The sequence below is a fragment of the Orbicella franksi genome, chromosome 8, assembly GCF_964199315.1.
Source record: "Orbicella franksi chromosome 8, jaOrbFran1.1, whole genome shotgun sequence".
NCBI lineage: Eukaryota > Metazoa > Cnidaria > Anthozoa > Scleractinia > Merulinidae > Orbicella > Orbicella franksi.
In genome coordinates this window covers 1,675,540-1,688,944 of record NC_138152.1, presented here as the reverse complement: position 1 = coordinate 1,688,944, position 13,405 = coordinate 1,675,540, and the positions used below count along the sequence as shown (strand labels likewise).

General features: G+C 38.1%; 2 protein-coding genes across 4 annotated transcripts; one reads left to right on the top strand and one right to left on the bottom strand.

The window, feature by feature from the left end:
* Nucleotides 1–363: 363 nt before the first annotated feature.
* LOC145496208 (uncharacterized) lies at nt 364–5,614 on the bottom strand. 3 transcript variants are annotated; one of them, XR_014050528.1, is made up of 9 exons: nt 5,515–5,614; nt 5,360–5,436; nt 4,371–4,508; nt 3,258–3,518; nt 2,958–3,087; nt 2,715–2,846; nt 1,519–1,768; nt 666–1,155; nt 364–601 (listed from the first exon to the last, which is right to left on the bottom strand). XR_014050528.1 is itself a non-coding variant. In XM_081475876.1 (8 exons), exons 1-8 carry the CDS (start codon nt 5,543–5,545, stop codon nt 882–884), a joined length of 1,293 nt encoding a protein of 430 aa, XP_081332002.1. In that variant the 5' UTR covers nt 5,546–5,614; the 3' UTR covers nt 364–881. The 3 variants fall into 3 exon arrangements, 1 of the variants encoding a protein (XP_081332002.1); XR_014050529.1 differs by having other exon boundaries at nt 2,958–3,084; XM_081475876.1 differs by having other exon boundaries at nt 364–1,155.
* Nucleotides 5,615–5,652: 38 nt separating this feature from the next.
* LOC145496213 (U5 small nuclear ribonucleoprotein 40 kDa protein-like) lies at nt 5,653–12,963 on the top strand. Its single transcript, XM_081475889.1, has 12 exons — nt 5,653–5,886; nt 6,015–6,071; nt 7,139–7,211; nt 7,802–7,895; nt 8,374–8,539; nt 9,596–9,649; nt 9,935–10,003; nt 10,608–10,728; nt 10,973–11,055; nt 11,641–11,702; nt 11,888–11,991; nt 12,435–12,963. The coding sequence occupies exons 1-12, from the start codon at nt 5,653–5,655 to the stop codon at nt 12,485–12,487; spliced, it is 1,170 nt and encodes a 389-aa protein (XP_081332015.1). The 3' UTR covers nt 12,488–12,963.
* The last annotated feature ends 442 nt before the right edge of the window (nt 12,964–13,405 follow it).

The window sequence follows — 13,405 nt, the reverse complement described above, 5'->3', positions numbered from 1 at the left end:
CCCTTGCCTCTATGTACTTTTCAGCCTGAGAGATTGGATCCATGAGGAAATCACAGGAAAAATAAAACAAAATAATAATCATTTGCAGAGCCATTTCTTTTATTTCAGGAGATGAGAAGCATCATGATTTAATAGACCATATTTGTATTCTCGGTATTGGACTAGCACTGGCTTGCAACTGAGGCTAATGCAGGGAGTATTTTCAAATGCAAATAACATTTATCCTTTTTAATTGAAAAAAAAATCTCCCTATTTAATGATATTTCCCCGCACAAGCCTCCATTGCAAGCTAGTTCCAGTCCAATACCGAGAATAAAAATATTGTCAAACAGAAAGATGTTCTTCCATGGCTGCATCTAAAACCTAGTTTACAACTTTTAATAAATAATGCCACTAGGTCAGTTAACTACAATGAGAGTTTCCAGGCTGCAAGCCAAGAGAAACTTACAGTAAATCATTCAAATATCTCATTTTAGTGTTGTTCCATAAAATTTTGTAACCCCATTGAAGATTTTGGTTTGGTTGGACTCCACCCCTAACCCATCCTGAAATTCCAATTTAGTTTCAAAGATACGAACAAGAATTGGGGACTTTTAATGACCTTCCATGGAGTTGTATGGCTATTTTCTGGAGCCAAACAATTTTTATTTCAACTTCTGTCCAACTGAAACTTTGTAGAGAGGAGAGGATTGGGAGGGAGGGAGGGAGGAGTATCTTCTGAAAGAAGAGGTCTCTTCTGATTAGCAGACTAAAACTCTTCTCAACATTTCACTGAGAGGCAATAATTGTACAACTTGTGGTGTCTACTTTGTCACTTGTGTAAAAGCTCTAATTTTGGGAACCCTGTGGTGTCAATTTTGAGATGAACACTGATTGATGCTCTATGTAAGCTCAACATAAAGTCTCTTCATTCCACATTCACAGCAAAACTTGGCATTTTCCACAGGGTATTTAGTACCACACTCGTGACAGAATTTTGACAGCTTTTTTCCTGCACTGCCTTCTCTTTGACGACCAGAACCAAATTGAGCAGCGGTCTTGTGTGTTCTCCCTCTTGAGGAGACTGGTGTGTGGTCAAGTGTAGGTGAAGGGCTGTGACTGTCCATACCAAAATCATCAAACAGCGTCGGGCTTGGGTCTCGCACTGCAATATGTCTGGCAATGATATGAGTATTCGTCAGTCAGTGAAATTGATTTGGGTAAAAATACAGAGTTCCAGCATATAAAATTATTCAAATGACTGAAGTTTTCTATCTCTTCACTGACCCAAAAAAATATTTTAAACTACCAGTCTTCCTCGCAGACATAGAGATTTCATAAATAATAATAATAATGATAATGATAATGAAATTTATACAGGGGGCGATCTCACATAAAGTGGTTTTCAGAATGGCCCTGTGAAAAATATTATAAAAACATAAAAGCCATACAAAACAATGCTACTTAAACATAAAAGATATGACAAAAATAAAATATGATAAAATTAAGGCATGCATTCAAGTTTCTTTTGTTAGATACCTGTTTTTACGGCCTGATGATGATGATGATGAGATTCTGTCAGACACATCTGAGTAGTCTGACGAAGGGCGTGAGTACCTTGATCCTGACCCTCCTCTACCCCCAGGGATATCTGTATTTCCATTTGATTGGCTGGATCGGCGACCATATCGGGCTTCTCTTGTTTGTGTATTAGGTGAAGCTTCCTCATCCGAATCAAAGAAATTTGATGTCAGCTTTTCATTGCTTCTTGCTCTACCTGAAAATTTTGCTGCAAAAAAACCACTTTTAATTATTAAGTGTCATGGTATAATAATTAGAACTGCTGTGCTAATTGGGGACAACATAAATCAAGAAACAAATAATAATTTATTACATAAATAGAAGTGAACACTTATTACTTGTTATTTGGGACTGCCAAATACAAATCAGACTAGTAGCAGGGAGGACGATTTGAACCAGGAACCTATGGATTACAAATCTAGCACACTAACTACCAAGCCACGTCGTCTCCAAGAAGATAAGACAAGAAGACAAGACAAGTAAACAATACTACAGTAGGTAAAGACCATACCAAACCGATGCTTCAGGGGTCCCAGACAGCTTATCCATGCTGGCATTCAACTCTAGTTTCCATAGCATGATCTAGCCACACTGAAGATGGGATGCAAGTCAAAAATTCACAGCACACCTGGATTTCACAAACGTTTTCAGCAGGAAGGCAACTGGTTTTCACAGACAGGCAAAAATTTTTGCACTGAACTCCTTTATAAGAAAAAGTTCCCTCTAGATGGTAAAACCAAGTGGGCAAAATCTTCCTCACAGCCAGTCAATTTTCTTGGTGCCTGGCCCTGAATGAAACCCCTACAGCACATCTGTCAGGTTACCCTGACAATCTAGCACTATCCACTCAGAGTGCATTTCTTTGGGACAGACCAGATCAGGATCAATGATGCAAGATTGATTCTCAGACAATAGTCCATCAAAAGAACATAGAAGTACAAATTCTAATCAAAAGTGCATTCATCAGATCCTCTGATGTACCATAGTCAGCTGATCTTTTGTCATTGATCCTGATGCAGATCATCTAAATGGAATACACGCTCATACCCTGGGTAAGAAGACAGTAAATTACCTTGCCCAAGATCACCTCAAGGCACCAAATCGATACAATCATATAGTGAGCATTAAACAAAACTATGATTTACTTTACAAACCTGTAGTTCCATTCACTTCTCTATTTCTCTGCTGGGAAGGTGAGGCATGTATTTTCCGTGTTGACCCAGGGCTTGCATGAGGTACCTGTTTTCTTCTTGAGCTTGGAGATGCAAGTGGCTGTCTGCTGTAACCTGGTGCAGGTAATTCATTAGTTACTAGCAATGCAATAAAGTGAGATATAACATAAAAATTATGTGAACACAGTGACAGGTCAATCATAAGTCTCCTGAGGCTACCAGTACCTTGACCAGGTGATGAATAGTCCAGTTCTGCTGTTGCTTTCAAAGAAGCTTGCCTGGCTCTTGTTGCTGATGATATGGGTGTCGCAGATCCTGTGGAACTTTTCTTTCCAGGAAGAGGTGGTTTATACTGCTGACAAGAAATGGAGGGAAAACATCTTAACACACTGGCCTTACAGCAAGTTTGAAGACATCATAATTTAACACGATAGCAGACTGAGAAACAGAATGTTCCTCACTGAGTGCTTTCATTTTCATCTGTACTGCATATTAATTACTGATATACGTTAAGTTGCATATTACCTGTTTTCGCTTTGCCAGACTTTCTGATTTTGCTGATGATGCATTTGCAAGGCGACTCTTTTGTTCTTTACAAAAGGGTATGTGTCTCTCTGCTGCATGTTCATTGAATCGCCGACTGCAATGAGGACACTGTACATAATCTGGATTGGCGGCAGGTGGAGGAGGGGGTGGGAGAGGACCACCTGTTTTCTGAGCTGCTGTCACACCCCTTGCCGCCCTGAGATTAGAGATAAACTCTTCATGTTTAGCCCTCCAGTTTGACTGGGGAAGAAAATAATAATTTGTCATTCACCATGAGAATAATATGTTTGTTAGAGATTAAAGACAATTATTGAATGCCCATTAATTTAACTCCCATTGCTTTATATTCAGGCCACCTCTCCACAATGGCGAGGATTTTTTATCCTAGCCATACTCAAATCTAATAAGTTGTATTGCTCTGTTGAAAACTGCCCTAAAGCTGAGGGCTTTCAGCTGTTTTCCAAAGCATCAACTTGTTCAGAAACCACAGAACGTCAACAGAAAAAAGCACCCCACAACTACATGAATGTGCTATCAAAACGTACCATAACACCAGTCAGCAACAAAAGTTACTGGCTGGCCCGGGGGGGAGGGGGTACTCCCATATACAAGCTATATGGGTATGTGCCGCTGTGAAGGGTATTGTTTTCAGGCAGTTTCGTCTGGGAAAGGGTATAGAAATCAGACAGATTTGGTCTAGGACAGGGTATAACTTACCGCAAAAGTGACCAGTGTATTAACAATTTAGTCTAAAACGGGGTTCTTTACCCAGGGTTCTAAATTAGAAATTGAAACTTAGAAGCGGCTTTGCAAAATACTGGTTTTGTTAGTGTAAGGTGGACCACTCTAGTGATAAAGTTTTTGTATTGAGAATAGCTAGTCTGGGGTTGGGTAGGGGATTTGAGTGGCTAGTCTAGAATAGCATTATAAAATCAAGCAGATGGTCTAGTATCGGGTGAGGGTTTCAGTGTTCCAGCGGCACACCCCTACTCAAGGATTTACAGAGTACCAATCCCAGGGTGGTGGTTTTGTCAATTCTCTTCACCTCCCTGGTAAACAGATAATTTACCACATGGAGTCATCAGATGTTACCTTTTTTCCTGAAGCTAACTCAGATTGAGCTTTTATCGGTTTCTTCACAACATCTTTGGGAAGTTCAGCGGTTCTCTGTTTAGATGAATCAAATGGCTTCCTCTTCTTCAGTCCTTGACAAACTTTTCCATGGCGCTCCTATGAAAGCAATGGCATCAATCAAATATATGCCCACTCCCAGTTTCAACTCCTTTTGATGTTCTGAAGGTTCACGATAGCTGGCAGTTAATAACAATTTCATTTTACCAGAAACTATAGAGACCAAATATCATAGTTTTGTGTAATATTTCTAACAGATTTTTTTTTTGCATAAAATTTTTTGAAATTGAGTAAAATAAACCGAAAAATCTACAGAAATCAATCAAGTTCCAGATAAGAGAGGGGTCCTCTTTTAAAAATCCGACAAAATGCCACCTACCTGACCCAGCAAATTAGTGGAGCATGTCTGATGGTGTGGTGATGTCCATACCTATTTACCTGTCTAAAAATCCTTATTGGTATCTTGCAAACCAGTGCATTGATATTCAAAGTTATACAAGTGTATTCAGGTCAGGATTTATGAGTGAGCTCTACGAAATAGAGCAGCTTAACAACGTGAGAACAGTTAAATCCATCAGCCCCAACTGTTGGATTAAAAAGACCTGAGAGGATCACAGCCACTCTGCAAATGACTTCTATCAACACTTTCAATACAGAATTGAAGATCGTGCGGGAAAACAAAATAAACTGAAAACGAAAATTCAGGAATCAATTTCGCATCAAACATTGCTTAATATAACTGAAATAAACGTAACTAAGTTCACAAAAACATCTCATTTACAACTGGCCATGTATGGACGCAGCTTTGAATTATTGCCGAAGAAAGTTACAGTATTTTAACCGAAGCGTGTCATTTTATAATTTCGTTAGTGAGTCACAACAAAATGTTTAGCTTTTAATATCATCATGCGTAACTACAACTACGGTTTTTTTACGTTATCAGCACCTACCAGTACAGTTAGATTGAACGTTCTTCCACACGACGGACATTCAGCAAGTTTTGTTGGTGAACCCGTGTCACGAAAAGCTACACAATTGAGGCAAAAAAACCAACATGAGAAAGAATTTTTAGTTTTCTTCTCTGAAGCTACGTTGAGGCACTTACCGTCGATATAATCAGTCGTATAATCCTCCATAAAACTCGTAACCAGGTGCCAAATCTTGTCAACACGTCGCCATCTTGAAAATTGTTGTTATCAACCGCTGACAAGATTGTCAAAAATTGCGGGAGTCGCGGAAGAGTATGCTTGAGCCCGCAATTTTTTGTTATTTGGAGTATGGGCTCATTTCAATTGTTCTTACACAACGCAGCTTCTTTCTTTCATTGAGCCCGCGAGTTTCCTCGCACCAAGCGACCTTTGTCAAAATGGCGACCAAGCGAAAATTCGTCAGTGAGAATAGCGGAGCTCTTGTTCCTGTGAAAAAACCGAAGCAGCATGAAGTAGCTTTAGCAAACCAAGGAGGAACCATACAAGCGGTATGTACAGATATATTTAGCTTCTTTGGCTGATTTTGATGTTGGAATTGTTTATTACACGTGCTCGCCCTGTCGGTCGTTATTGACCAGTGATTAAATTTATCTTTTGCCGATAATTGTCATGCCAGCTTCCTCAAAGAACCTCTAGCCTTGAGGCCCCTATCATGCTGCTCAGTGGACACGAGGTTTGTATGTTTTGATTTCCATTCATTCAATTATATTAGACAGAACTGAAGAAAGTAGTACAGTTCGAAAGCTTGTGGTTCACAAATCATGCGTGTGTGATTGCATCTTGTATCTTTTAAGCTTACATGTATCTCGAAACCCTTATAACCATTCCTTCATATATTTAAGACATTATTTTACCTTTTAATCGTCCTAAAATAACTTATTTCAATTCGTGTTCAAGCCTCGCTGGTTGTTTAGGGTTGGAGAGCAGCTCTCATAAGGTCTCACCTGATATTCTTTGAGCGGACAGTAGAACAAACAACAGAAACAGTGGCACTAGCCCCAAAACAATAACAGCTGCTACAGTAATAAAACAATAGCAGCTTAGAGAGCTGCTACACTTCTGGTTATTTTCTAGTCACACTGTGTTCATATATCCATGTACTGTTAACCTATATTTTAGCTGATTTTGGTTTGTGTATCTTTGTACACTAACTACCCATGCTGTGGGACAACTTTTTGCGATCCCAAATGTGTATTGTAAGATTTATCATTTTCATCTTGGGAGTACCGAGTTTTTTAAGGAGGACCCAAACATATCAGAAGACTTTTGAAGATTATTGAGGACACTTGGAAGATTTCAGCAGACGTTTTGAGCATTTCCTGGTCCTAGTTTTAAGAATGATGTGTTTTGCCCAAAAAAAAATGCTATTGTTAGCACTTTTCCCATGAAAATTTGAGAATTGGGAGAAGTGCACAATGACTTAGTAAAACTTTTCTTTTCTTCTATTGGTTCAAGTTTACGGGGTTTTTTTGGTTTTTTTTTTCAAATTTCTTCAGCCGGGGTTGAGTTAAAATGTCTGTAGGGATGAGTAGGTATGAGATCAACATTGTAGACCTCCATACACTGTGAAGTGTCTGTGAGAAATGCTGAAGGAATGAGAGTTGACAGGTATAACAGGACTACATGGTACTAAGAGTAACAAAAGTCATATTACTCAATGGTTAAGCTTAATATATAGATTATTAAACTCTGACAAGACCTATGATCACGTATCAATTTATTGTTTTATTCCACATTTAGGGAGAGATTTTTACTGCAAGATTTCACCCTGCTGGAGACACACTGGCTTCTGCAGGATTTGATCGACTTATTTGTAAGTTGCAACAGATATGCAAATAATACATTTGTGTTATCATAATAATAACTCTCTGCCTTATCAATTGTCGCGGGAGGTGCGGTGGCCTCATGGCTAGTAATGCTCAAGTTTGGATTGAATGGTCTGGGCTCGAGTCCTGGCCGGGAGCATTGTGTTCTTGCACAAAACACTTTACTCTCACAGTGCCTCTCTCCACCCAGGTGTACATTTTGGTATCGGTGAGCTCAATGCTGGGGTAACCCTGTGATAGACTAGCATCCTATCCAGGGGGGATTAGAAATACTCCTAGTCACTTCATGCTACTGAAACTGGGATAAGAATAAGCCTGATGGGACACTTGGCTCGTACAGACTTGACCTTATGAACTGTGGACTGCAGACTGCAGTGTTGGGAAACTTGCCCTTTCAGAGTTTCCAGATGTACCATTAAATGTTGTAAAGAGTGGCCAGCTGCCCTGTCATTCTAGCTCGCACCTTATACTAGTTATCGGTTTTTGTGGTTGACCAATACTGATCCCCTAATAATAATTTATTGTAAATTACACTATTGACCATGTGTATTTTTATATTGAATTTTGTACCTTTCAGATCTTTGGAATGTGTATGGAGAATGTGAGAATTTTGCCGTCCTTAAAGGTCATACTGGGGCTGTCATGGAAATACATTTCTCTTTGGACGGAAGGTGAGGAATAATCCTCTCAGCGATTTAAACCCAGTATCCTCCTTCTGGTCTAGCTAGAGCTTATGAATTCTCCTTTAGAGGACTACAGCAGTGCAATCCACAAGTTTATATTGTGCATGTACTTGGGATGGGAGGGGGCTTGAAATCAGAGGACATTTGTGGCCTGAAATTTGAGGTCTTATGTCAAAAGTGGGGGCTTAGAGCTGTTTTCAATTGAGTGTCATAAAACCAATTACAGCAGACGCTGTACTTGCCAATCAGACTACTCAGCCATTCTCAAACTGTCGTAAAACCAGAGCCAAAACCAAAACCAAAGTAACTGTCTTATAATTACTTTCGACACTGAATTGAAAACCACTCTTCTGAGACCTTCAAATCAGAATGTTGTGGTACTTGACATTGTCATTCCTGGTGTGAAATAATTCCTGCAGTACTCAATGACAATCTGTCCAGCCATATGCTTTGTTGTGGTTTACAGTACCATGTTTACAGCATCCACAGACAAGACACTGGGTATCTGGGAATATGAAACAGGAACAAGAATCAAAAAGTTAAAAGGCCACAGTTCATTCGTAAACAGTTGTTTTCCTTCAAGAAGAGGTCCACAGTACATTGTGAGTGGAGCTGATGACTGTACTGTAAAGGTGGGTGGCATCTGAGAAACAAATTGCTAACAACTGTGAAATATTATTGTAGAACAACATAAATCACAGTCGCAGAGTATGAATTCTAAAGAATGTTCGGCAAAATACAGTAGAACCCTGTTAATCTGGCCATACTAATAGGGTGGTCATATTGAAGGGGTTGAACCCTGTTAATCTGGCCATTTTCACAGGGTGGCAGTATTGCATTGCACATCCCTACTGCGTCTAATTTCACGTGTGATTAGCGCACGCACATTAAAAAATGGAGGCTTTTTCTTTACAGCTGGACCTTGCCATAGAGGTAAATCGTCATTTTCTCGCAAATGAGTATGGTGACCTATCATTTTTTTTCTGTTGTTTTGAATTGAGTAATAAATTTCTCTGTGGAAAATAAATATGGGCCAATTCTCAGAGTAGAACAAAAAACAATCGTTGGAAATGTGAATTTAGCAAGCAATTGTGACTACAATCATGGTGCTATTATAAGGATTTATTGGGTTTAAACAAGGTGCTCTTGCTCCTAAACGAACAAGGGGACCCGTCATTTTTATTTCAAAATTTAAGTTCCTATGATATAAACAATCAGTAGGCAAAATTTCACAAAAATCTCAGTGCAGGTTCTATTTCAGTGGAGTGACCTTAAAATAAGAAAAGAACTGACTAAGCTTTTGTTGGGCAAAAATACAGTGGGCGTAAAAATGCAGTGGCGGTGGTAATGGGGTGGCCATATGGTGGAGTTCCACTAACTCGTGTGTATAAACTTAATTACTGGTCCGAGGGAAACAGTGACGCTTGTTTTCCCAAGAAACTTGATGTTTCTCAATTCCCTTTTTTAATTGTCATCTGCCAGGTGACATTTGGATTTCAATTGGCCATTCCCATAATTACATCCATTGGTAAATAACCCAATATGAGTGCATGCTAGATTTGACAAATGTTTTTCCAACTGAACAATCTTTAGACCTTTTAAAATGGCCCCTTAAATGCTATCTTTTTTGTGTCAAACCAAGGGTCACACACTGCAATGAAATCTTCAGTTTGTGCTCTTGTTTGCAGTTGTGGGATACAAGAAAAAGAGGATGTGCACAAACATTCCAGAACATTTATCAAGTGAGTGGCCTGCCTTTAGTTAGTTTCTGGTTACATCAGTGTGCCACAACCATGCAAATATACACATACATGTAACTAAATTAATTATGTATCAGTCCTGGTCTGATGTGTGATAAGTTGATATTGAATTTAAACAAGGAAAATTTCTCTAAAGGATTTGATAAGGATGCTTTCCATGTTATGATCTATACAATATTATACTATGATAATTATGCAGCTGTTAGTTTTGTTAAAAAGTTAATCATGACTTTCTTTTTCTGTTTGTTCATTTGTGGCCATCTACAGGTAACTGCGGTTTCATTTAATGACACTAGTGATCAAGTTCTTTCTGGTGGAATAGACAATGAAATAAAGGTAAGTGACTCATAATTTGACATTCAGGAGAACAACTGCAACAACAAACTTAGAATTGTACAGTAACTAGTCTGTTCCAAATATCCCAAGGTTCAGATAGAAAAATAATATTAATCAAAGCTGTCCAGCTCTGTGAATTAGGAAATGGGATGTAGTTCAGCTTTTAAAAGGAGGCTGCTCAGTCACAGTATTTGGAGTTATTTTGGCCAGATACAAAATTACCGGTACCTTAAATTGAAGAAAAGCTGAAAATAGTGTAGTTTACCAACTAAAGATAGTATAAAACACTGATTAAAAGAGAGAAGATTAAACCATAAAGGAACAAGGATGGTTACGGATGGAGAAGATTAACATGGATTACAAATGACAAAGTTGAAAATTTTAGGCTAAACTTTTCAATATGCACAATCTGTGACGTACATTTAGCTCTTTTAAGTCAAGTCAGTGTGCACACGTAAACATACATGTAGCAAATAGAAAGGTTTGTCTAGTAATGAATTTTGATTTCAGTGATTATCCTGTATTGGTTGTCTATAGACACATGTACACCATAATGATCACACTCGGTATTCTTTGATTTTAAATCATTTCAACTTTTTACCAGGTATGGGATCTTAGGAAAAATGATGTGTTATACAAGATGTCTGGTCACACCGACACTGTCACTGGTCTTCGACTAAGTCCTGATGGTTCTTTTATTCTCTCCAATGCTATGGATAACACAGGTTGGTAACTTGCAGTGGATTCCAATATTAATGAAAACTCGCCTACATGTAGTATACAGGTTCACATACTTCATGCTTTGTACATGAAGTATGTGATGATATATGTTTGTCTCACCACTTCCCTTTTATTCTTGGTCATCATGCAGTGGGCATGTTGAATGACTTTGACAAAAGATACGGAACTGTAAGCAATAGAGATGTTAATTAATAAAAAGAATCTTGGGTTGTTTGTTGTTCAATTCAGTTCGCATGTGGGACATTCGTCCATTTGCTCCTCTGGAAAGATGTTTGAAAGTCTTCACTGGGGCTCAGCATAACTTTGAAAAGGTACTTAAACATTAATTAATGTAAACCTATTATTTGACAAAATTACTGATTAGAAATGTTCTGTATGTATTAAATGACTTTTGTCATTATTTTGGTTCTCTTTATGCATCTAGAAATTCATTGCAGGAAGGGGGAGCTGGGGGGTGGGGCAGGTGGGTGAGGGTCCACTCATGAATGCAGTTACAGGTGATTCGGAATTTAACCTAACATGAAGTGAAAAAACCCCGACATGACTGAGCCCTATATAGCTACCAGGGACTAATGTGGCCTCCTATTCAGATACTCTGTAGGCTCGTCACACAATCTTCCTTGTCATGTAATCTTTTTCCCCATGTGGGGGAGGAGGATTGTGTGATGAGCTCACATAGGAGAGGAAGATTGTGTGACAGGCCAATGCTGAAGTCAGCATGGATAGCTCTTGGGATCACAAGACCCACACTTGCAATGGCTTCACCCTTATAAAATTAGGTATAATAATATTAGGTACATATGTACACACTGTAGCCATGAGGTTTTGAGAGTGAATTGTGTGGTTGAGGAGGGTTCAAATTAAAAATGCATCATAAATTCTCTTTTGGTTCGCAGAATTTGATCAAGTGCTCATGGTCTCCTGATGGGCTCATGATATCATCTGGATCAGCTGACAGGTAAACTACATTAGTTATACATTTATGAGCAGAAACTGAACTAGACAAAAATGTGTATAGTGTGACTTCTAGAACTGGAGGAGGGGTTGAATGCATTTACTTGGAATTAATTCTTATTGTAATAAGCATGCAATTAAACATGCTACATGTACTTAAAATTACAGTCAAATTTGTTTTTCCTTTAGATTTGTCTATGTTTGGGATACAAATTCTAGAAGAATTCTCTATAAGCTTCCTGGGCATGATGGATCAGTAAATGATGTTGACTTTCATCCTAATGAATTAATTTGTAAGTAAAATCTACCACGCCGTTTAGTTCGTTTGTTAAATAATTTATTTATTGTTGTTGTGTTTTATCATAGATTATGTTAATAACACTTATTTCCTGAAAATTGAGTGACTATCTTGTGACTTGTCTTCAGACAATGTACAATGTATTCAAATTTTGTTCAAAATCTATTGTTTTTTTGGTGACTTCATTCCTTTTTGGGAGGAGGGGGCTATCATTAGAAGGAATTGAGGAAAACATTATTGACTTGCAATTAAGCTGGAAGGGATTTTGCAAAAACTTTCAGCATAGTGATATGAACATTCCAGCTTCTGAGCGTACTCAAGTAACAAGAATACACAAGAAGACCTGCCACCAGAGGCTAATAAACTGTTACGGCTTGTACCATAAAATGAAGAATCATAACCAGCCAAGTTTTACTGAAATCCGTTTTTCTGTTGCAGTAATGTCATGTGGAAGTGACAAGAAAATATACCTTGGAGAGCTACAAGCATGATTTGGAAACTAGCTATTAACAGTCACGCACTGAAGAATGTGGTGGACAGAATCTCATAGACTGTACACATTTGTTGAAAATGTGGTTCCTACTGCTTTCATACAATTTTTGTTTTCATCTCCTAAGCCCAGAGCTTAAGATGCAAATTCTCCTAACTGTTTTTATATATTTGCCTTGCTTATAGTTGTGTGAGTTTGACTGTGTATCATAGCAAAAAATATTAAATTTGTAGATGGGTTGCTTTATTTGCAACACCCATTTACTGGACTCCCCTTTGATGTCTTGAGAAGGTAGTTGCTGATCACAATCAAAATAACAGACTGATAACAACCTCACTACAGACTAAGAGAAAGAAACTCATTCTTTGTACTTGTAAACAAGTTTTATTTAAAACAGTTACCATATGAGCCTTGTTGATGCAACAAGCTTTGTTTTTACATGGCATGTGAATGTAAATAAAGTAAACTACATGTTTTGATTAATTGAATGCCCTTTTATTGAGCAATGTAGCCAAGTGAATGTATGAATAATTTTAGCTCTGGAAAAAAACTTCACAACCATACAGTGTATACTTAGTTACCGGTAACTTAATGTTTGCATTATTTTGACTTCTACATACATGTAACTGTCCTTATTGAATGATACAGAGATTGGTCTGTGACTACAGGTAGCCTTGTTTTAATATTGAATGGTTATCCCATACTGACTCTTTGGTTTGTTTTTACAATCTCTGTTGTATACTTGTCACAAGCTGATGTTCAGTGCTTAGTGGATGGCAGTGCATGCATACATCCTACCAACATATGGAAAAAATAAAAATTAGAACGGACTTTAACAAAATCCAAAATAAAGGTATCTTCTGCCTGCAGAAAAATATTGCAAAGTATTTTTTAATCACTTTGTTCATGACCTTGGATA